At 36.7% G+C, this 25,845-nt stretch overlaps 2 protein-coding genes across 3 annotated transcripts; one reads left to right on the top strand and one right to left on the bottom strand.

The window, feature by feature from the left end:
- The first annotated feature begins 18,390 nt into the window (after positions 1-18,390).
- On the top strand, positions 18,391-19,372 carry LOC111990377 (22.0 kDa class IV heat shock protein). Its single transcript, XM_024022151.2, has one exon. The coding sequence runs from the start codon at positions 18,591-18,593 to the stop codon at positions 19,167-19,169; it is 579 nt and encodes a 192-aa protein (XP_023877919.1). The 5' UTR covers positions 18,391-18,590; the 3' UTR covers positions 19,170-19,372.
- Positions 19,373-20,206: 834 nt separating this feature from the next.
- LOC112016354 (pentatricopeptide repeat-containing protein At1g33350) lies at positions 20,207-24,182 on the bottom strand. Of its 2 annotated transcripts, none has more exons than XM_065761034.1 (3): positions 22,345-24,182; positions 21,797-21,982; positions 20,207-21,474 (listed from the first exon to the last, which is right to left on the bottom strand). In XM_065761034.1, exon 1 carries the CDS (start codon positions 24,059-24,061, stop codon positions 22,472-22,474), a length of 1,590 nt encoding a protein of 529 aa, XP_065617106.1. In that variant the 5' UTR covers positions 24,062-24,182; the 3' UTR covers positions 20,207-21,474; positions 21,797-21,982; positions 22,345-22,471. The 2 variants fall into 2 exon arrangements, with proteins under 2 accessions (XP_065617106.1, XP_065617107.1); XM_065761035.1 differs by having other exon boundaries at positions 20,207-20,734.
- Positions 24,183-25,845: the final 1,663 nt, after the last annotated feature.

The raw sequence follows: 25,845 nt of genomic DNA, 5'->3' as shown, positions 1-25,845 counted from the left end.
TTGAAAGGGAAGGCATCGGCGGAGTAGGCTCAATATTAGCAACAGCAGCAGTAGATTTGTTGCGACGGTAACAAGTCTCAATGGTGTGGCCAAGATGCTTGCAATAATTGCAAAACTTCTTGTTGGTCTGCTTGCGACGATTGCTAGAGCCAGAGGAATCACCTGATTGCTGAGGTTGCTCAATGGCAGGAGTAGAAGGAGTAATAGCCAAAACATTAAACTTATTCTGGGCTTGAAGGGTTGCAAGCCAAGCTTCTTTTCTAACCAACTCGTTTACAGTAGTATCAAGGGAGGGAGGAGGACTGCGATTAAGAAGCTAACCTCGAATGGGCTCAAAGTTCTTGTGAAGTGACATTAGGAATTCATAGAGACGAAATTCATCTCTAACTGTAGCATATTGCTAAGCATCCTTTGAGCATGCCCAAATTGGATCAGAAAGGTCAATTTGGTCTCAAATGAAGCGAAGCTGATCATAGTAGTCATTGATGGATTGCCCTGGTTCTTGTCGAAGTTGATGCAATTCCACTACTAACTAATATTTCATGGATCCGTGAGTAGTGGAGTACCTTTTAGCCAACATATCCCATGCTGATTTTGCATCATCAAAGCTACCCAACAGATTGGAGATGAAGAGAATGGAAGTATTCCGAATCCATGTGAGGATGATGTGGTTATGACTATCCCATTCAATCATGCGACCAAGGAAGGCAGCATCTTCTTCACTTGCTCCCTTGACATGAATGGTAATTGCACCAGTACAGTAATGCCAGAGCATGCGACTCTTAAGAAAACTGTGCATAGCTTGAAACCAAGATAAGTAATTCTTATTCCCCTCCAATACAGTATTGATGGGGCGAGGAAGAAAAACATCCTTTTTATCTATTTAGAAACACAATATGCAAAAACAGACTGCAAAAATAAACCCTCAGGCAAAGTCTACTCTGGTCAACGATCAACGGTCAAAGTCAACGATACAATCAACGATGGTCAACAATGACGTCAACTGTATGTGGTGGGTGATGTTAGCTGAAGGGTGGATGATGACGTCAGCCCTAGGTGACGTGGCAGTATGACGTCACTGATGACATCAGTAGGACCTGAGGGTGGCGCGTAAGGCGCGTGGCTGAGGCGCGGCTTCTTTGGGCGGTGTGTGAGGGCGTGTGCAGGCTCCGATGCTTGCAAGACTTCCATGATTGTGTAGATTGAGGTGAGCTAATCACTGTGGTACCTGCAAAAAGATTATTGGAGCAAGATGCACGGTGGAGACAGTGATTGTAGTGGTCTGTATGGTGCGGGACTCCTCAACGACGACGGCTGCAGGCTCAGAACCCAAGGACAACAGCTGAGAGATGTCGGAGGTTCAATGGTGAGTGGCTATAGCGGCTGTTGTGACGGCGGAAGCGATAAAGGTGGTGTAACTCCAGAAGAGACAAGACTGCTAAGAGAAAGGTCAGAGCAGTGGCTCTGATACCATGTTAGAAATACTAAATGATTGTATAGTATTTCATAATGAAAGAATATACATGCGATGCCTTTATATAGTAAGCATACATGTTCGGTACAAGTAAGTATACGTGTGCGGTACAAGTAAAGTGTAGTACAAGTACAAGTGTGCTATACAAGAAAAGTAGCTAGGCCTAAAGCCTATAACATAATATACATTAACAAAATGCAAGCCACTTACTTTGACTTTGCTTCAATTGAAATCTCTTTTCTTCAGCTTTGCCATAGCCGAATGACTCTTGCCTTTTGCTTCTTTCTTTTCTTTCTTCCTTCAGCGTGTCCAACACGCCTAAGCCAACCAACCCCACTCATGCTAACTTTTGTACATAATAAAGAAAAGTTAAGAAACATGAAGACATGCTCATTAACCAACCCCACTCATGCTAACTTTTGTACATAATGAAGAAAAGTTAAGAAACATGAAGACATGCTCATTAAATGAGCATGTCCATTACGTGGGCTGGACTCAGGGTGCAGTGCACCCAATAGGCTTCCCATGTGGGTTGAAACATCACAGTTTGTGCACAGTAATGCTCTGTCCTCAAAGCAGAACAAATAACGATTTCTCTCTTCCGTGCATAATTCAAAATTCTATGCATAAGTCTGTTGAGCTACTCTGTGTCTGAACAGGGCACAAAAAGATGCCAGAAACAGAACTAAAGGAATATAAGCAATAATTGTAGTTTAAAAGAATAGTCAAGAGTAAGACCATCCCATAAGAGAAATTCTTCCATGCTCTAGGAGTGATGCTACTTGCTCCCTCATAAAGTAGGTCCATGGTTTGCTTATTAATCATATGGACTCCTAGATACTATTTAATGTCATGTGCTAGTCGTGTTAAACTTGGCCTGATGATGATCAGAAATTTAGAACACAATCTCAAATATGTTAAAATATGGGTGACACTACACAAATTAACCAAGTAGCAGCAAATCAACCGTTATTAAATGTTAAAGTAGCCAGACTGCTGCAACATCAGTTTTATGAGCTATCCATATCTATTAAAGATGTGATCTAACCTTAGTTTTCAAGTTGTGGACTAAACAAAAGTTAACTGGCAGTAGATCCTTGAGGCATCAAAACTGTAGACATTCTTTAGCCTTAGATTTTTTGTGTAGTGCGTGTATAGCTTGGTAATAGTATGGAAGCATGCACAAGTTTATATAATATCTTTGAAATTGAAATCTTCCTGAGGGCCATAATATGCATACTTGGCACAAATCACATGGAGGGAACTGCACATTTGAAGAGGAGAAAGATGAGGATGATGATGGTTGTTTGAGAAGGACACGTTCATGCTTTTGTGACAGCTTGTTAGCTGCATGCACCTTCCCGTCTTATTCCCTGCACAGTACTGCCTCATCTGCACAACATAGCACCTCTGCCTCTACTTTCTCGCATACATCACATCGTCTTTTCATATTTTCTTCTTCTCCACCTTCTTGAGCTCTACAATGCAATTGATACTACAAAATATTTGAATGTTTTGTTATTATGATCAATTATATGGCTCTATTCTTCTTTAGCTTTTACCCGCAATAGATCTGAGGTATTTTTTGAATGCTTTTAAAGAACAAGCACATATCTCTCTTTAAATGATGGGAAAATATCCCAAATTTATTGGATGCAGGCAACAAAAAGAGGTCATGTCATTCTCTTGCAAGAATAAAATGAAGGGCATTAAGACAATAAAATGTCAGTAATAATCAACATATATGGAAAGAAATAGGCTATAAGATCAGATTATATAGATTCACAAGGATATTATCTTCTTTGAGAATTAATGGAGTGGACATGTTTCTATAAGCCACCAGCCAGCATGCAACTAAAACAGAAATATTATTTTCCTTCAGGCAATTTCTTTGCATTTAGTGTGGTGTGGGTATCATAAGGAGAAAGCCAGTATATATACTGATGCTAGTAAGGAAGCAAGGTCTCAATTATTGCACTTTCTGTCTCTAAGACTAGAAAACTCCAAAACTAATCCCTTCTTATCTCTTTTTTATGGTTGAATTCTTAATACCAGCCTATATATATTTCAAGCATGTCAACAACAACAATTCGGAAGAATGGGTGGTCCCATTTTTGACAGAGAAAGAGACAGGTGCCCTAATTAATGTTGATAGATAAAAAATTTTCTTTTTCTGGATGAGTGAGTTTGGTCATAAACGTGGACAGACACGGCCAATGTAACAAAACTTAAACCAATCTATTTCTTTCGGGGTAAAACATTAACTCAAACCATATTACATATATAACAAATGATAGGTTGATCTAGATTGTATATATGATTCCCTTTACGAGATGTCATGTTCATGGCTATGCGGCCTTCATCTCATTATTGTAACTATGCTAAATATTAAAATGTAACTCTGAAAAAGAAAAATATTTTTATGAATCAAAAGACTTTCTTTTCAAACACATGTCTAGGAAATCTATTTCGAGGAATTTTTTTATTATTATTTTCAATTCACTCAAGAGGACTAATGAGCTTCAGTACTCCAAAAATATATTAAAAGCTATGAGCGCTATATATATTTCTCATGCAAAATCCTAAAAAAATGAAACGGAAAATAAAGAGCTCTCTTTTGTGAGTGATTGTGTATATAATGAATTAAAACTCCTCTCCTACGAAGACAGGGGCATAAAGATCTTGCCGTACTAAATATATTCTTGTGTGTTTTGAGAGCGCATTTGTTGTTTTATTTGTCTTTAATGTTATGTGGTTATGACTCTTTTGTTACTTACTGCACAACAAATTGGAATTTTATTGACTTCTTATCCTAGATGATCCAACTTCTGAAAAATCATAGTAATTAAAATTATTGGGGTCAAATATCTCATTCAATGACCAACTAGGTTCGGTTGCCAAGTGAGTTTCACCCGAGAAGGTAGCTAGCTCTAGTTTCTGTGGATCCAGCTTCAACTTCCATTGTCATTGCTGTCCTGCTCTCATTTTCGGCAAGGAAATTGAAAGAAGTTTCTGGCATTGGCAAGCCTGAATTTCTGCTATTGAAGCCTGTGTTGTTGTTGTTGTTGTTGTTGTTGTCAATTGAAGAGTGCAGAGCGACTTGGATGCCAGAATTCAGAAACCGTTGGTGTGATGATGCATGGAGGCTTTGGGAAAAATTTTATATAACTGTGAATAAATTTCAGCAAGCGCAATAGAAGTGGAAGTACAATTACACAATAGCACAAAGATTTACGTGGAAACTCTTTTTTCTTGAAATGAAAAATTATGGGACAAACTTCGAATAATTTTACTATATTAAATAGAGATTACAACACTTAGAGATACAACTTGAGTAAAAAAAAAAAACTCTTTTTCTTTTCACTCACTGCTCTCTTCCTCACTGTATATTTTCTCTTACTCTCTATTTTTTTCTTCTCTTTTGCTTGCTCTCACTCACGCAGCTCTTAAAGACTGCACCTAGTCCTCACACTCTGAGACTTCACTTCTTCTTCCCCATCTTCACTGGCCGAATAGCCTCTCTATTTATTTCTTTATCTTTTTCTTCTTTTCTTCCTTCCATTCTTCACATCAAGTCACAATAAATGTGTTAGAAATACTGAATGATTGTATAGTATTTCATAATGAAGGAATATACATGCGATGCCTTTATATATGAGGCATATGTGTGTAGTACAAGTAAGCATATATGTGCGGTACAAGTAAAGTGTAGTACAAGTACAAGTATGCTATACAAGAAAAGTAGTTGGGCCTAAAGCCCATAACATAATATACATTAACAGCCTCCCTCAAACTCAAGGTGGATGTGAGACCAGTTTGAGGTTGTCAACCAAATCACGAGTGCATCCTTTAGGAAGTGCCTTGGTGAAGATATCTGCAAGTTGATCTTTGGAGGAGACGGAGAAAAGCTTGAGAGTACCATAGACAAGATGAGAACGGATAAAATGACAATCAATCTCGATGTGTTTAGTCTGTTCATGGAAGACATCATTGTGAGCAATATGAATGGCACTCTGGTTGTCACAATAAAGGGGAGTAGTAGAAGATGTGGACACACCCAAATCCTTAAGAAGCCATCGTAGCCAAAGGAGCTCAGATGTGGTGTCAGCAAGAGCACGATATTCTGCTTCAGTACTGGAGCGGGCCACGAAAGTTTGTTTCTTACTTCGCCAAGAAATCAAAGAAGAACCAAGGAGAAAGCAATAACCTGTAGTGGACCTGCGATCAGTGGGATCTCTTGCCCAATCAGCATTAGAGAATGCACAGAGTACAAGAGGAGACTGAGCTAAGTAGAAAAGGCCGTGGAAGAGAGTGTCTTTCAAGTATCGTAGAATGCGCAGAATAGCAGCATAGTGAGTCTATCGTGGAGCAGACAGATACTGGCTCACCTGATGAACAGCATAAGAAATGTCTGGACGAGTAACTGTGAGATAAATTAGGCTGCCAACCAATCGTCTGTAAAGAGAGGGATTAGACAATGGTTTCCCCCCTGAGGGTGTCAGATACGCATTAAGTTCAACTGGAGTGTCAACAGTTTTGCTGTCAGTGAGTCCAGCTCGAGATAAAAGGTCAGATGCATACTTGGCTTGAATAATATAAAGACCATCTGTGGAACGAGTGATCTCAAGACCTAAGAAATAGCTGAGATGTCCAAGGTCTTTCATCTCAAACTGCTGACTAAGAAAATCCTTGAGTTCTTGAATGCCACTGAGGTCATCACCAGTTCTGATCATATCATCCACATATAAGAGAAGCAAAATGGTGCCTTTATCATTGCGACGAAGAAATAAGACAGAATTATAAGGACTGACAATGTAACCCAAGCGAAAAATGGTGGAGCTGAACTTGGCAAACCAAGCTTATGGAGCTCGTTTAAGGCCATAAAGTGCACGTCGAAGGTAACAAACCTTGTTTGTTTCAACAGAAAGACCAGGAAGAGGTTGCATATAGACTTCTTCATGCAGATCCCTATTAAGGAAGGCATTTTTAATATCCATCTGAAAAAGATCCTATTTACTAGTAGCGACAACAGCTAAGAGGGCATGAATAGAGGAGATATGGGCAACTGGAGCAAAAGTCTCTTCATAATCAATCCCATACTCCTGTGTAAAACCTTTTGTAATAAAACGAGCCTTGTAGCGCTCGATGGACCCATCAGAGCGAGTCTTGATCTTATAGATCCACTTACAACCAACCATAGACTGACTAAGGGGGAGAGTAACCAGATCCCAAGTATGGTTTTTGGTTAATGCATCAATTTCCTCTTTCATTGCAATCTGCCATAAAGGGTCAGTAGAGGCTTCATGATAGGTTTGAGGCTCATGGAGTGTAGCAAAGGCAGTGTAACAATGATAGTCAAGTAAATGTGTAGGAATGGATCTTACCTGGGTTGAGTGGCGAGGTGGAATGTCTTGTGGAGGATCTTCAGGCGGAGCAGGAGCAGGAGACCTAGGCTCAAGGTGGGGTAACTCGTCATCAACCTGTTCATCTACAACATGTCTAGGAGAATCATCAAAAATATCTGGAGATTGAATAGAGAAGTCTAAAGGAGGATCAAGAGTATCTGTAGAAGGAACAAGAGACTCATCTGGAAATATTTCTAAAACAGAAGAGTTACTTAGGGAAGAACGAAAGTGAGAGAGTTTAACAAATAAGCGGTGTTCCCAAAAGACAACATTACGGGAAACACAAAGACGATGAGAGACAAGATCATAACATCGATACCCTTTTTGAGTTTCACCATAACGAAGGAAACAACAAAGTCTAGATCGAGGCTCAAGTTTGTTGTGCTCATGAGGCTGAAGAAGAACGAAATAAGCAGATTCGAAGGAGCGAAGGTAATGATAGTCAGGGGGTGACCCAAAAAGGCGCTTATACGGAGTCTGATTATGGATGACAGTGTTTGGAATGCGATTAATGGCATGAACAGTATGAAGAGCGGCTTCACCCCAAAATGGGGTAGGAAATTTGGCAGAAAGAAGAAGAGCACGGACAGTGTCAAGAATATGATGAAGTTTTTTTTCGGCTTGACCATTTTGTTGAGAGGTGCCTGGATAGGTTAGATGATGTACAGTGCCATAGGAATGTAACAGAGCTTGAAAAGCATATTGAGTATATTCAAGAGCATTATTAGAACAAAAATTTTTGATATGTTTGGAGAATTGTGTTTCAACCATTTTTGCAAAGTTACTGTATATTGGTAATATTTCAGAACGAGATTTCATTGGAAAGATCCAACTATATCGAGAATAATCATCAATAAAAATAACAAAATAACAAGATCCACCAATACTAGTAACATGAGAAGGTCTCCAAACATCAGAATGAATTAACTAAAAAATACTATTAGAAATAGATTCACTATTATTGAAAGGTAAAGCTGGCTGTTTTCCTAACTGGCATGAAGTACAATAAAAATTGTCTTTGGACATAGAACCCAACAGACCCTTAGAAACTAACTGTTGTACCCGAGTAGATGAGACATGACCAAGACGAGAATGCCAAAGTGCAAGAGAAGGTAAGGAAGAAACTTCAGCAGCAGCAGCAGCAACAGAGATAGGAGCAACAGGTGGAAGATGAAGATTGTCCACGGGAAACATACGCCCAACCCTAGGATCGGTCCCAACCTTTTGCCCCGTCCTCGGATCCTGCACAATACACCCGGAATAGTAAAAAATAAGGCGATATCCTAGTTTAGCTAATTGTCCCACAAAGCACAAATTATAGGATAGGTCAAGTACATGGAAGACCTCAAGAACAGAGAGGTTAGAGGTCGAAACAAAACCTAAACTATTCCCATGCATGGTGGAACCATCAGCCATATGAACATTAAGAGGATGTGGTGCAGGGTCAAGTTTGGAGAATAAGGATGAGTGAGGTGTCATGTGATTGCAACAAGCAGAATCAAAAAGCCAAGTTTGAGACTTACTGGGCAGAACTGAGAAAGCAGTGGAAAGAGATGCATTACCAGCCATATGAATAGCCTGAGCTATGATCTCTTGTAGTTCAGTGGGGGAGAGGTTGATAATAGATTCAGAAGACTGGGACTCAGTTGAAAGGGAAGGCATCGGCGGAGTAGGCTCAATATTAGCAACAGCAGCAGTAGATTTGTTGCGACGGTAACAAGTCTCAATGGTGTGGCCAAGATGCTTGCAATAATTGCAAAACTTCTTGTTGGTCTGCTTGCGACGATTGCTAGAGCCAGAGGAATCACCTGATTGCTGAGGTTGCTCAATGGCAGGAGTAGAAGGAGTAATAGCCAAAACATTAAACTTATTCTGGGCTTGAAGGGTTGCAAGCCAAGCTTCTTTTCTAACCAACTCGTTTACAGTAGTATCAAGGGAGGGAGGAGGACTGCGATTAAGAAGCTAACCTCGAATGGGCTCAAAGTTCTTGTGAAGTGACATTAGGAATTCATAGAGACGAAATTCATCTCTAACTGTAGCATATTGCTAAGCATCCTTTGAGCATGCCCAAATTGGATCAGAAAGGTCAATTTGGTCTCAAATGAAGCGAAGCTGATCATAGTAGTCATTGATGGATTGCCCTGGTTCTTGTCGAAGTTGATGCAATTCCACTACTAACTAATATTTCATGGATCCGTGAGTAGTGGAGTACCTTTTAGCCAACATATCCCATGCTGATTTTGCATCATCAAAGCTACCCAACAGATTGGAGATGAAGAGAATGGAAGTATTCCGAATCCATGTGAGGATGATGTGGTTATGACTATCCCATTCAATCATGCGACCAAGGAAGGCAGCATCTTCTTCACTTGCTCCCTTGACATGAATGGTAATTGCACCAGTACAGTAATGCCAGAGCATGCGACTCTTAAGAAAACTGTGCATAGCTTGAAACCAAGATAAGTAATTCTTATTCCCCTCCAATACAGTATTGATGGGGCGAGGAAGAAAAACATCCTTTTTATCTATTTAGAAACACAATATGCAAAAACAGACTGCAAAAATAAACCCTCAGGCAAAGTCTACTCTGGTCAACGATCAACGGTCAAAGTCAACGATACAATCAACGATGGTCAACAATGACGTCAACTGTATGTGGTGGGTGATGTTAGCTGAAGGGTGGATGATGACGTCAGCCCTAGGTGACGTGGCAGTATGACGTCACTGATGACATCAGTAGGACCTGAGGGTGGCGCGTAAGGCGCGTGGCTGAGGCGCGGCTTCTTTGGGCGGTGTGTGAGGGCGTGTGCAGGCTCCGATGCTTGCAAGACTTCCATGATTGTGTAGATTGAGGTGAGCTAATCACTGTGGTACCTGCAAAAAGATTATTGGAGCAAGATGCACGGTGGAGACAGTGATTGTAGTGGTCTGTATGGTGCGGGACTCCTCAACGACGACGGCTGCAGGCTCAGAACCCAAGGACAACAGCTGAGAGATGTCGGAGGTTCAATGGTGAGTGGCTATAGCGGCTGTTGTGACGGCGGAAGCGATAAAGGTGGTGTAACTCCAGAAGAGACAAGACTGCTAAGAGAAAGGTCAGAGCAGTGGCTCTGATACCATGTTAGAAATACTAAATGATTGTATAGTATTTCATAATGAAAGAATATACATGCGATGCCTTTATATAGTAAGCATACATGTTCGGTACAAGTAAGTATACGTGTGCGGTACAAGTAAAGTGTAGTACAAGTACAAGTGTGCTATACAAGAAAAGTAGCTAGGCCTAAAGCCTATAACATAATATACATTAACAAAATGCAAGCCACTTACTTTGACTTTGCTTCAATTGAAATCTCTTTTCTTCAGCTTTGCCATAGCCGAATGACTCTTGCCTTTTGCTTCTTTCTTTTCTTTCTTCCTTCAGCGTGTCCAACACGCCTAAGCCAACCAACCCCACTCATGCTAACTTTTGTACATAATAAAGAAAAGTTAAGAAACATGAAGACATGCTCATTAACCAACCCCACTCATGCTAACTTTTGTACATAATGAAGAAAAGTTAAGAAACATGAAGACATGCTCATTAAATGAGCATGTCCATTACGTGGGCTGGACTCAGGGTGCAGTGCACCCAATAGGCTTCCCATGTGGGTTGAAACATCACAGTTTGTGCACAGTAATGCTCTGTCCTCAAAGCAGAACAAATAACGATTTCTCTCTTCCGTGCATAATTCAAAATTCTATGCATAAGTCTGTTGAGCTACTCTGTGTCTGAACAGGGCACAAAAAGATGCCAGAAACAGAACTAAAGGAATATAAGCAATAATTGTAGTTTAAAAGAATAGTCAAGAGTAAGACCATCCCATAAGAGAAATTCTTCCATGCTCTAGGAGTGATGCTACTTGCTCCCTCATAAAGTAGGTCCATGGTTTGCTTATTAATCATATGGACTCCTAGATACTATTTAATGTCATGTGCTAGTCGTGTTAAACTTGGCCTGATGATGATCAGAAATTTAGAACACAATCTCAAATATGTTAAAATATGGGTGACACTACACAAATTAACCAAGTAGCAGCAAATCAACCGTTATTAAATGTTAAAGTAGCCAGACTGCTGCAACATCAGTTTTATGAGCTATCCATATCTATTAAAGATGTGATCTAACCTTAGTTTTCAAGTTGTGGACTAAACAAAAGTTAACTGGCAGTAGATCCTTGAGGCATCAAAACTGTAGACATTCTTTAGCCTTAGATTTTTTGTGTAGTGCGTGTATAGCTTGGTAATAGTATGGAAGCATGCACAAGTTTATATAATATCTTTGAAATTGAAATCTTCCTGAGGGCCATAATATGCATACTTGGCACAAATCACATGGAGGGAACTGCACATTTGAAGAGGAGAAAGATGAGGATGATGATGGTTGTTTGAGAAGGACACGTTCATGCTTTTGTGACAGCTTGTTAGCTGCATGCACCTTCCCGTCTTATTCCCTGCACAGTACTGCCTCATCTGCACAACATAGCACCTCTGCCTCTACTTTCTCGCATACATCACATCGTCTTTTCATATTTTCTTCTTCTCCACCTTCTTGAGCTCTACAATGCAATTGATACTACAAAATATTTGAATGTTTTGTTATTATGATCAATTATATGGCTCTATTCTTCTTTAGCTTTTACCCGCAATAGATCTGAGGTATTTTTTGAATGCTTTTAAAGAACAAGCACATATCTCTCTTTAAATGATGGGAAAATATCCCAAATTTATTGGATGCAGGCAACAAAAAGAGGTCATGTCATTCTCTTGCAAGAATAAAATGAAGGGCATTAAGACAATAAAATGTCAGTAATAATCAACATATATGGAAAGAAATAGGCTATAAGATCAGATTATATAGATTCACAAGGATATTATCTTCTTTGAGAATTAATGGAGTGGACATGTTTCTATAAGCCACCAGCCAGCATGCAACTAAAACAGAAATATTATTTTCCTTCAGGCAATTTCTTTGCATTTAGTGTGGTGTGGGTATCATAAGGAGAAAGCCAGTATATATACTGATGCTAGTAAGGAAGCAAGGTCTCAATTATTGCACTTTCTGTCTCTAAGACTAGAAAACTCCAAAACTAATCCCTTCTTATCTCTTTTTTATGGTTGAATTCTTAATACCAGCCTATATATATTTCAAGCATGTCAACAACAACAATTCGGAAGAATGGGTGGTCCCATTTTTGACAGAGAAAGAGACAGGTGCCCTAATTAATGTTGATAGATAAAAAATTTTCTTTTTCTGGATGAGTGAGTTTGGTCCAAGGGGAAAGGGGATGGGGAAAAAAAAAAAACCAGTACCCTTTGTTCCATGAGGCATGATTCCGAAATGATTATTCTATTCTTGAGGCATCCTCTCCCTACATATACTTACATTTCACCTAAATCAATTGAATTACAACGTGAACATAGAGAAATCCAAATAAAAATTGTATGTTTCAACCTGAGTGTTTCACTTGATGCGTCACTAACCGCAGTATGCCCTGCGCTCAACTTCTTTTTTTCCAATTTAAAATTTAGTTATGTATACGAAAAAAAAAAAATGTGTGACAAGTTGCAATTGTAAAACACTCAAAGTGAGATTTTTATTCATGAAATCCCATGACTTGCTACGCAAGCAGGTGACATCTACACTATGGTACAGTTCATAAAGGATGTTCCGTCGGTGAGAAGGTTTTCTACGCAACATGCCAAGAACTCAAGAAAAAAGCATACGTTCCCAAGGGTTTAATGACAGTAGAAAGATTGAGGCTGACCAATTTCTATTGCAGAACTCCCAGTTATTTAGTAGTTTCACTTTTCATTCCTAAAATCTTATAAAGTGGTCTTTTAGTTTGATCACATTTTGCTAGCTCGAGATTATCTCACTTCGTTTCTCTTTCTAATTAGCAACTGGGATAATCTCACTGAAAAAAGTTCATTGTATTTGTGTAGTCTCCTTCCCATGAGTCTTGCGCTAATTATGGTAATGGTAAGCTGCATGTATCACTAGCTAGGATAGACTGCCATTGCCCATATGGTGAATCAACTAGAAGGGGAACCACACAAATAGGGTACAGTTGGCTCAGTTTTGGTTGTGGTGGTCAATTGTCAAACCCACATCAACCTATCTTCTCTTGCATGGTTTGCTTGCTTGTTGGTCCATTTTGTCGGTGAAATTGGCATGGGATGGTAGACTCAAGACTGCAACTTGATCACAATCAAATCTTCCTCATCCCCTTGTAGCCATGCCTTCTTTTTAGTGTTTATCTTCAATGCGACCACCAGCTACTGCGGTGACTTAGAGCAGATAGTGCAAACTTTTCTTGAACAGAGGAACTGCTAGAGATGTAGAGGGGATAGTGCAGACTTTTCTTGTACAAAGGAACCATTAGAAATCAGACTACAAAAAGTTCGGAAAGTAGAATGACTTGACTAGTAAAGATCATCAAGACTAATGATAAAATCACGCAAAATTTGGTGAGCAAAAGGGAATTAGATGAGAATCAACTCTACTTTTTGAGCATATTCTTTTATTTAGACATCTGTTAGTTAAATTATATATATATATACACACACACACAGATATATATATATATATATATATATATATATATATATATATATATATAAATTTGTGTTATAGTTTTCAATTTAAAAGTCAAAATAAGTTCTCATCAGTTCTAAGATGCATGTTTCCTAGAGTCAATAGGATTTAATTATGTAATTTACTCCATTTTTTCTTTTTGGTGATTTTTTCTATTTTTTAATCTAATTTTGTGCTTAACTTGAATTAGAGTAACCAAAGATTTCATTAGGGTCTTTTATAGGTGTTAAGATTTTTAGTAGGGGATGACAAAAATTCTCCTTCTAGCTTGACTTGTCCTCCTCTGCTTTGTCTTGCACGGATTTTACTCGTCCCAAAAAAGTGATTGGGAAGGGATGTGTTTTACTCACTTTGACCTGTCTTTCATAATTATCCATATTTCATATATACCTTATTAATGCTAAAGCCACCGCAATAGGAATAACAAAATACCCCAATCCGCCTCGATTATAACTTGTTCTAATACTATTTCACGCAAGTTTTTCCTACCCCAACCCCAAATAGAGAACCATGCATGGATGAGACACCTGATCCGCTCAGCCCTGCCCTATTGCCATTCATACTTCCAATGTAGGGAGGAGATTGGTACAATGGAGGGAACTTGACTCAGTCGATCTATTTGAACTTAGAGATGAAGCAATGGCGATATTTTTAAAATAAAAAAGAAATAAAAGACCAATTAGGAAGAAGTTTGACATGGCATTCCTTTATTTAATGGTTGACGTGTATAATGTCACATAAACTATCTTATCAATATGTAAGAAACTTATAGTAAAATAGGTAACATTCCAACAAAATCTCTTGTTTAATTATACCTTCACATCTAGGTAGCATGCCAATTGTAAATTGTAGTTAATTCAACTAGTAAAATCTCGAATCGTCATATAAGATATTTGGGGTTTGATCCTCGCCTACACAAAAAACCAATTGGTGTCTTTAGTCTGATGAAAAAGAGTTATCATTAGGAGCAAATATCATAGGTTGAAACTCTCTCTAAAAAAAATAGCATGCCTATGTGAAAATTTATATATATAATAATAGGTGAAGTTGAGAGAAACTTAAATTAAAATTTCAAATTAGAGCTCAAATTTTGTACTATGTATCCTAAATTATTTATTTTTAAAGAGTTTTATTTCTTAATTTTAGAATCAGATGTGGGACAACATCATAGATATTCATCCAAGTGATTATTAAGTACAAAAACCAAAGAGTCTAGAATAAATGAATCGTAAAAAAAAAAAAAAAAAGTGCTTCACAATAATAAAAAACAAAATAGACAATTTACATTTTATACCTAATAAAATCCTTACAAAATTTTTAAAAGAGTTTACAAAATATAAAAATGATTATTGTAGGGTCACAATTCGAAGCCTAAGCCCAAAAGATATGAGATGTGAGCCCAATAAACCCAGTAAAATGAATTTGTAGAAAGTGGGTGAAAGAGCTTGGCTTTTGGTGAATTGGACAATGACTAATAATGGTTTCAAAAGATGAACAAGCTTGCAGCACATGTAAACCTCAATAAAACAATTATTCGAGGAGATAAATTATGAATTTAATATGATAGTTTTGATGGTTACTACAGTTTTTAGTGCTACAGTAATTCATTTTCTCTCTTTTCCCTCTTTGTTTTTTCATCCCCCTTTTATGGGAGGTCTTTTACATTATATAGTTTCTTCTAGATTCTCTTGATCGTACACTTGTTAATCATCTAAGCCTTCACTTGAGTACATGTCCCATCAAACATCTTCTTTAACTCTCTACGAATGGTGGTAGCTGAGACTATACTGTCCAGTGGTCTTCTCCATATAAATGCGATCAGAAAAGTTGTTGTAGTACATTTAATGCGGTGGTAGCAGTTTTTCTTTTAAATATTTATGTATTCTTATCACCTTTGTATGTGTTTGAGATTCATTCTAATTATCATTGGAACTTCTTGGAAAGTCACCTAAATTACTCAAATAAGTGTTTGACCGATATTCATCGTATCCGAGAGATAACTACTCCTCGGACTATATGCCTCCCTTCTTTTCTTCTGTGATTCTCAACTTTGGGGCCTCTTCTAATCATGTACTCATCATCGGACATATCCACATTCTCGGATAAGGCCCAAGGCCCAACATACAAATTTGAGTTCTTATCCCCACAACTATTAATAGTATTTAAATTATATATATATATATATATATTATATTTCTTATTGTATATCTTTAAGTGTATCTATGCATATGCATTGGGTTACAAGCTAGTAAATAATAAATATTGACTAAAAATATTTAGTGTTAGTTAGAAATTACATAAATCAATCATAAACTATGAGAATATTTATACTTTATATCTCAAACTTGTGAAAATTTATAATCACTACCCCAATCACAAGTTTTGTTACAATTAGGATGATGATTACAAGTTTTCATAGTTTATCATAAAGCATAAATATCCTATCATTTACGATGAATATGTACAATTAATTAATTAATTTTTTTATTTATAAAAAATTCGAATATTAATTACTCTCTTATTGTTGGACCAAAGATCTTAATTAAATTTATATACTTCTAATTACTTTGCATTGGTTAAGAGTTTTGTAGTTCAATTAGTTGTTTACTCAAAACTTTCATTTTAAAAATAGTAATTAAACGTCAAATGAGGTTTTTTTTTTTTTTTTTTTTTTTTACAACTTACGGGTATACAACAAACAAGAAGTGATCAACTTTGATATCTTTCGTCAAAGCCCTTTTTTTTTGAAGCCCAAGATAAGGCAAGTCCAAGTATAATTGTGCCCTTCTTTTTTTTTTTTAAACACTTATATGGCCTAAGCCTGTATAAAAATTGTGGAGAATCTTGTGATTTGGAGACTTAGAATAGCTCAATAGGCATATTTTTTTTTTAGCTTATCCATGGGCCAAGAGTAAGGTTCTGCAAAGCAAGCTTAAAGCACTTGCGAAACCCATACCCGAGAAAGCCATACAGCAATGATTAACTCACACTCACTAATATAATTTTTTGATAATTGCTCACATTCACTAATATATATTATATAGTACACAGTCAATTTCATTTCTCAAAAAAAGAGAGTATATTCTTAGAAAATGTGGATATAATGTGTAAAAAAATAGACATTGTGATTGTGATTAGAAAATGAGTATGAAACAATATTAACGTAAATGCATTTTTGGTCTCTATATATTTTAACTTTATTTCTATTTTAATTCTTATTTTTTTTATTTTACTTCTTTTAGTCTCTAAATGAAAAAAAAAAAGGTTTCATTTTAGTTTTTACAATTACTCATTTAATGAAAATATCTTATGTGGTAGATGGTGTGTACTATTAGCACACTACATGTTGACATGACAAATAAAATAATATTAAAAATGCCACATTATCATCTAATTTAAAAAAAAAAAATTATCAATTTTAACAAAATTAAAAAAGAAAAAAACATTAAAATTCAAAAATTACATAAATTTAGATCTGGTTCATCTTCAACCAAAACATAATGAATACAAACCCATATTTAAATATAAGAACACACACCCAAATTTTCTAGTATTTTCCTGCAATTTCTTGTCATCCAAACACAAAAACACGAACACAAACACACACAAACTCGGCAACTAACCTTTCTTGTCAACCAAACACAAAAAAATAAAAGGTGTAAATGCAAACACAAACCCAGCAATCCAGCAATCTCAACACTCTAGAAATCCCAAACTCTAACAATAATACAAACACAAACCTAGCAATCCATCTCTAGCAAACCCAGAAAACCCAAATGCAAACACAACAACCAAACACAAGCCCAAATCCGACTAATTCGAGTCCCTCCCCCCTTCAAATCTCTTCTCTCTATAACACAAATCTGACCCCACCCACCACCTGAACTAGTTGACCACCACAATTATCAAACACAAAACCAAAAGTAATATTTTTCTCTTACCCCACAATTTTCTTCAATAGCTCCATCCAAACTCACCCATGGAATCCCAGAGACCAAAACTCAAGAATCTTAGCTACACAAATTCACTCAAATACTCAAACAGATTTGTCCAAGCCCTTTTTTTCCACATAACTTGCACCTCAAGAAAGTAGTGAGAATGAGAGAGAGATCTTTGGCAGCATGTTGCGACTTTGGTGGCAAGCTATGCCTTAAGCAAGTAATAACCATGCTTCTTGTGATTGAATTTTCTGGGTTTTTGTTAATGTCAAGATCTAAATTCACGTGTATTTTGGATTCTAATTATTTTTTTATAATTTATTTTTTTTTAAAATTAATAAATCAATTTTTTAGAATTAAAGGTTTATGTGGATGCTGATTTGTCTTTTTTTTTTAATTATTATCTTATGTTGATGTGACATTTATTAAATAACAAATAATTTTTTAATTATTAATCACCACGTTGGTATTTAGTGTGTCAACACTATATGATATTTTTGTCAAGTGAGTAATGATAAGGACTAAAATGAAATTATTTTTTCATTTAGGAACTAAAAGTAATAAAAAATAAATAGAGATAAAATAAAATAAAATAAAAATATAGGAATTAAATGTTTTATCCGGGAAACGGATCCCAACACCGTATATGTTAGTTTAATGAGAGGGAGAGGATTATAAATCTGCGGTACTCATTATTGTGAATAGAACAGGACTACGAAGCGTCTGGAATCTGTTGGAAAGATGAAGAACTTCCGTGAGAGCTCAGACTAATTTCCACACATAATATAATCAAAGCTGGAACCTTCCATACCTTTCTACTCTCTTCACTTCTCCAAACTTCTCCAATCCTCTCCTCAAACATCCACATAGGATTTCCAATAACAACGTAGACCCCGCCACGTATATTGCTTTGTCCCCTCCCTTCCCTATCTATAAATAGCCATTGGCATCCTCTTTCTTTCTCCATATGTAGGACACAGCTGCCACGCTCATAATACATATCATAAATCATTATCATCATCAACCTTCTTCAACTTACCGAATTCTCCATAACTAATCCTTCCAAAGAAAGCAATATATACGTGACCTATAAACAAAAACACAATATATCCAATCAGTCTATATAAGAGTTGAAAATGAGAGCTCAAGTGCAACAACTTGTCCTCCCTGTATTTCTCGTACTCTGTCTTGTTGGGTTCTCCAATGGATCTTTGCTACCATTCATAGATCGTCCAGGGAGTTTGTTGGGTGATATCTGGGCAGACCCTTTCCGGGTGTTGGAACAAATTCCATATGGGCTGGAGAAAGATGACATTGACAATGTCATGGCACTCTCCAAGGTAGACTGGAAAGAGACACCAGAAGGTCACGTTATCAAGATGGATGTGCCTGGGTTAAGTAAGGACGAGCTGATGATCGAGGTGGAGGAGAATCGCGTGCTGAGAGTGAGTGGAGAAAGGAAGAGGGAAGAGGAGAAGAAAGGAGATCATTGGCACCGTGTGGAGAGATCCTATGGCAAGTTTTGGAGACAGTTCAAGTTACCTGACAATGTGGATTTGGATTCCATCAAGGCCAAGTTGGAGAATGGGGTGCTCACTTTGGCATTTGACAAGTTGTCCCCTGACAAGATTAAGGGTCCCAAGGTTGTTAGCATCGCAGCTGGAGAAGAACCTGAGCCTGCCAAGCTCAAGAGTGAGGCCAAGCAGGAGCTTTAAACCTTTCAGCTTCTGACTACTTTCGAGTTTTTAAGTGTGCCTACTGCGTATGTTTGTCCTTGTGAGTTGTGACTTGTGAGTGAGTTAATAAATTTGGTTTCACTTCAACTTTGTTGTTTTGTTGTCACTGGTACGGCCTTTGTACGTCGATGGATGATGTAATCTCTTTTGGTTAATCTTAAAATTTTCTCACATTTCTTTGAGTCTATCCCTCCAAATCTTGGTATCACAACGCTTGGGCGTTGAGCATATTTGTATAGCATCTTCCATGTTACAAGGGCATTAAAAACAAAAAAAAAAAACAAAAGTAGCCTCTCCCCCATTACATTTTATCCCTATAAATATACGAACTACCTATTAACACAACTCCACTTGCATCAAAGGAATGGAAAACAAGAATGAATCAATTTTCGTAATTGCTGGACATTGTTTATAATAAGTTATTTGCGAGTTTGCTGGCTATATTATGCTCTAACCTTTTTATACAATAAGGACATTATTTTTCCTTGCAATTGTGCTTATGCAATATTAGTAACTTATTTTAATAGTTCTCAAATTCTACTCAATTGGCTAACATAGGGTATTATCGAAACTTTTTGTTTTGATTTTCCCCATTACATTTTATCCCTATAAATATACGAACTACCTATTAACACAACTCCACTTGCATCAACTCCAAGGAATGGAAAACTCGAATGAATCAATTTTCGTAATTGCTGGACATTGTTTATAATAAGTTATTTGCGAGTTTGTTGGCTATATTATGCTCTAACCTTTTTATACAATAAGGGCATTATTTTTCCTTGCAATTGTGCTTATGCAATATCAGTAACTTATTTTAATAGTTCTCAAATTCTACTCAATTGGCTAACATAGGGTGTTATCGAAACTTTTTGTTTTGATTTTGGATCATAGGATGCTGCTCGGTCAAGAATGGAGCATCCTTTCACGTCAGGTGACGTGAAGCAAATGGCGGATGAACTAGCAAAGAGTGCTTCACGTCACATGAACTAGCAAAGAGAGGACGGGAGCATCAATTCAGTTTCGGAGAATATAATGTATGTCCAAATTTTGTTTACATAAAATATACATGTGATATTTTGCAACTAGCACTCTTTGCGAGTACTCACGGGATACACTCAACGGACAATACCTATAACTGTGCTCTAGTTAATAAATACAATCCTACAGCAGAACATTTCGTCGTGATAGGCAGACACTTCCCCCTAATAGTAGTTAAACGCGATGCCTATATTTCTTTGCTCACAAATTATGTGCAAACTGCGGCTCGGTAAAAACTGTGGTAAGTCTCACCATTAAAGTTTGTGGAGCATTTGATATCGTGCGGTGCATATGATAAAGCCATGGGATGGGTATGCAACAAGCATACTATTAGTCACACTCAACGATCAGAAGATCAATTTTTCCAACAAGCATAATGCCCATTATGCTCAAATATCAGAACAATTCTGCAGGTGACCAAAAGTTACAAGGGCCACTATGGACAATCATCCTTGGTGCTATTCCATTTATCATGATTGAGTAGGGAATCTGATGATCCGGCCCTGCAATTTAGAAAGCAAATTATTTCTTGTTTTTCAACATTAATTCTATCAGAATAATGCTTCAATAATAAGAAGCTAACTAAAGTGTTTAGTTCATGGACAAAAATAATTTCTCCTTGGAGATTTTACTCTCAGGGCTCTTTATATTAGCATGAATGGCAGAATCAAATTACTTCCACTTATTCCTCACTCTGATCTTTCTTTCACTTCTTTTGGACTGATTTCATAGGGCATCTAAGAGCGTGATTCTACTGCTTAGTTGAAAGGGTCCATATGACCTAACTCTATACTTCTAGCAACAAAAGAAACGAACCTACTTATTTGAACATCTGATCCCATCAAAGCACCTTTCCTCTTCCTACAGAACAATAATATACATCAAGAAAAATTTACTGCAAATGATAGAAAGTCCTTCCCCAAGAAATGAATTATATGACCACATTCCACTGCATCATATCCTAATTTGGACATATATGGAGAAATATCTTAGCGGCACTCGAAGTTTCTTCAAAACTTGTATTCCAAACTTTGAACCTTCAAATTTCATTCTTTCAAACTTTGAAGCCTTGAGATTTAGATTAGATACTGCAACGGACTCTTGATTGGCTCCATCAGGACTTCATATAAAATCTAACCCACAATGGAAAAGTGAATGTGGAATCTTGAGAGAGAGAGAGAGAGAGAGGAGTCAATTTATCTCTCTAATTTCTCAGTTTATTCCTTTGGTAAATATTTCTTACCTGTAAAGTGCATAAGAATGTGATAACCGTAAATGGTGATCAGTCAGTTCTTAACATTCACAATCAAATGTTTTTATATACCTAATATAGCATGAAAATATTTGATTTATCATAAGAATCATAAACATATGCTTCGGTAGCCCCTTTTGCATTTTATGAATGTAACTTTACTGAGAAAAATAAAAGTCATGGAATATATTATGTTCATCAGATGCAGAGAGTAGGAGCAAATACAAGGACAAACATGTAATAAGTAATAATATAAGGAAAAAGCATGCAGAAACCATTCATGTAGATAAGGAGGTGAGGCTGGGGAACTTACATCAATGGGAGGCATTGGCATATGCAACTTAGAGCTGTGGTGGAACTCCTCGGTGCAGCCATGGATATTACTTGTTCGCCATATACTGAACCTATTTTCCTTATATTCTCCCCAAAATGTTAAAAATGCACTCAACTCCAATGAAACCAAATTCAACTTGCCTCTTTCAACCCCCGATTTTTCAGCCTATTTTGGAAGGGAGAACAAATAAGATATGAACAGCAAGATTAGCTTGTTGGAAAGAACCTGAAGCTAGCCCAGCTTTGCTAGAACTAAAGACTTAAGTGATAACAAAAAGGAATCCAACAACACTGAAGCTCAAAAAATAAAACAGTACTAAAAGCACGCTGGGGTTTTGATGACACTTGAAATGGATTAAAAAAGAGGAAAACATCACCAACAAACTCCAATCAATATTTATCCATCACATCAAGATAATAGGAAGATAGAATTCCGTTTTCTAAATGAAGTAGAGAATCCAATCAACAAAACAAAAATGATCTGTCAAAATATTTTTTACAAAAAAGAAGAAAAGTTGGAATTCTTACCAGAATTGGAAAATTTGCTTTTGCAGCTTCCTTGCACTTCAAATAACAATAATTTCGTTTCTCCCACTTTCAACTCCTGTTCTTTGTAAAAGAAAGAAGCAATAAAAGAGAGAAGACTCGCCTTTCTTCACTTCAAACTAATAAAACCAAGCAGACTTTCCAAGATTTTGTATATCTCCTCTGTTCTGTGATGTGATTTATCAACGGAATAAAACTGATAAACTTGGTTATCAACCTCAATCCAACTGCAACCTGGAGTTTTATAGGCATTCTGGTCCTTCAAGATCTTCCTCACCTTCCGAACCTCATCCCACTTCCCTAACTCCCCATATATATTGGCTAGCATTATACCATAACCACCATTATTTGGATCAATCTCAATCAATTTCTGGACTACAAATTCTGCCAAATCTGTACGGCCATGAATCTTACAGCCATTAAGCAAAGAACCCCAAACAACCTCATCAGGTTCCATACTCATTTCCCTCACAACTTCCATGGCTTCTTCAAATCGACCTGCTCGACCAAGAAGGTCTATCAAGCACCCATAATGTTGAATTTGGGGCTCAATTTTATAATCCCGAGTCATTAACTCAAAATAAGAAAAGCCTTTTTCAACCAGTCCTCCATGAGTACAAGCATTCAACAAGCCAACAAATGTAACCTCATCTGGTTTGACATCACCTTCACATTGCATCATCTCCTCAAACACGGTGATTGCACTCTCGCTTTGGCCATGGAGAGCAAAAGAATTGATCATGGAATTCCATGAGGTTAAGCTTTTGTTCAAAGTCATGTCAAAGACCCTTCTTGCTTCTTTCAAGTTCCCACATTTCCCATACATATCTATTAGAGCGTTTGAGATAAATGTATCATAATTGATACTATTTTTATAGATGTAACCATGTATCCCTTTACCAAGCTGGAGCATGCCAGTGTTGCCACAAGCTGAGAGTGCACAAACAATTGTAACCTGATTCGGCCTATTACCATGATGACTATGCTGCTCCTTCAGTACAAGATTGATCATTCTTCTGAAAAGTGAAATTGCCTCAGAGAAGAACCCGTTTTGGGCACACCCTGCAATAAGAGCATTCCAAGCAGGAACATCTCGATCCGGCATATTTTCAAACAATGATATAGCGCAATCAATGTCCCCAAGTCTGGTGCAGGCAGAAATCATAGCAGTCCAGGAGACAACATTTCTGTCGGACATTTCATCAAACACCTGTCTGGCATTTGTGATGCCCGAAGAAAACTTAGAGTAGGAATCAAGAAGAGCCGTTTCCACAACCGGGTATCGAAGAAAACCGGATTTTGAAATCTGGGTATGCACCATTTTAGTGGCATGAGAATAGGAAAGGTGAGGACAAGATTTGAGGACGTGTGGATAGATAAAATGGTTGGGGGAAGGGTGTCGCAGACGAAGCATTTGGCGGTACAAGAGAAAAGCGGAGTGGTGATGGTGAGACGCATAGGCGGTAATCATGGCAGTATAGAGATAGACATTGGGAGAGTGGAGATGGTCGAAGATAAAGCGAGCGTAAGGAAGGTTGACGAGAGAAAGAGCGCAGAAACGGACGAGCTTAAAGGCATAGAACTGGGTTTGGGAATGGCCTAGAGCGATCAGAAAGGCTTGGAGTTGCTTCAGATGGTTGAGGTGATTGCATTTTGCAAGTACAGATAAGACATGTTGGTTTAGGTTGACGTTGGACATGGCCTTCAAGTTCAAGTTCAAGACTGGGTTTTGGTTTTGGTTTTGGCGTTGGTGTTGTGTTGGTTCTCAAGAGAGTGTATTTTTAACTTGCTATTTATTACTGCTTCCTTCTACTACTCTGTTTTGTGTTTCATTAAGGGTGAGTTTGGTTCAGTTTTTTGATATGGTATTTTTTGAAAAAAAATTCAGGTTTTAAAAGCTGTAATATGAAATTGAATTTTTTGAAAAAGTTGAGTGATAAAAATTGTTAAAAAGTACTTTTTTAAAAAGTTGAGTGTTTAGCTAATATTTATAAAAGTGATGGTTTGAGTGGTAAATTATCAAAAATGATAATGTACATATAAATGAGTTTATTTTGTAGTTAAATCAACTACTTCATAATACTTAAATTAATTTTTCTTTATTCGTTTCTAAAAACTACATTCATAATATTTTTATAACACTTTCACAAAAATCATTTATAATAAATTGATATTGATTTTAATTTGAACGTATTATTAAAATTATTTTTTTCTCTTTCTAAAAAAATTATTTTTTTTCTCATCAATATTTGCTAATAATAACCTACTATTTAAAATTTATTGTGAAAATATTGTGATAGCATTTCCTTCTTTTTTCCTTTTTTTTCCCCTCTTTTTTCTCCTCTACACATGTACCACATTTCCTTCTCTTTTTTTTCCAATAAGACATGTTGGTTTAGGTTGACGTTGGACATGGACTTCAAGTTCAAGTTCACGACTGGGTTTTGGTTTTGGTTTTGGCGTTGGTGTTGTGTTGGTTCTCAAGAGAGTGCATTTTTAACTTGCTATTTATTACTGCTTCCTTCTACTACTCTGTTTTGTGTTCCATTAAGGGTGAGTTTGATTCAGTTTTTTGATATGGTATTTTTTGAAAAAAATTGAGGTTTTAAAATGTACAGTATGAAATTGGATTTTTTGAAAAAATTGAGTGTTTGATAAAAATTGTTAAAAAGTATTTTTTTTAAATGTTGAGTGTTTAGCTAATACTTATAAAAGTGATGGTTTGAGTGGTAAATTATCAAAAATGATAATGTACATATAAATGAGTTTATTTTATACTTAAATCAACTACTTCATAATACTTAAATTAATTTTTCTTTATTCGTTTCTAAAAACTACATTCATAATATTTTTATAATACTTTCACAAAAATCATTTATGATAAATTGATATTGATTTTAATTTGAACGTATTATTAAAATTATTTTTTTCTCTTTCTAAAAAAATTATTTTTTTTCTCATCAATATTTGCTAATAATAACCTACTATTTAAAATTTATTGTAAAAATATTGTGATAGCATTTCCTTCTTTTTTCCTTTTTTTTCCCTCTTTTTTCTCCTCCACACATGTACCGCATTTCCTTCTTCTTTTTTTCCCTCTTTTTTTCTCCTCCACACACGTATGCTTACTATTTTCTTTTTTCTTTTTTTCCTTTTTTCTCTCTTTTTCCTACCACTTCCTCCAAACTTCATAACGTTGTTGAGAGCTCTCTTTCTCCCTCTTTTATTTATTTATTTTATTTTATTTTTTTATAATTTTCTTTCTTCCTTTTGCCCTTTCCTCTTAGCACTTCGTCTGCAAGTTTCTTTCCCTCTATCCCATAAAAACACACAAACTTAAAGGTCACACACAACCATACCATTTGATTCTCATCAAACGAAGATAGAGAGAGGGAGAAGTCGCTAGGAAAATTGCCTCTGTCGTTTGCTAATCTGTTCTACCTTCACTGCCACCTGTCTTCCTTCCTACTGCTGCTTGATCTC

Source organism: Quercus suber, unplaced genomic scaffold, assembly GCF_002906115.3.
Source record: "Quercus suber isolate HL8 unplaced genomic scaffold, Cork oak 2.0 scaffold_393, whole genome shotgun sequence".
NCBI classification, from domain to species: Eukaryota; Viridiplantae; Streptophyta; class Magnoliopsida; order Fagales; family Fagaceae; genus Quercus; species Quercus suber.
This window is presented reverse-complemented; position numbering and strand designations above follow the sequence as displayed.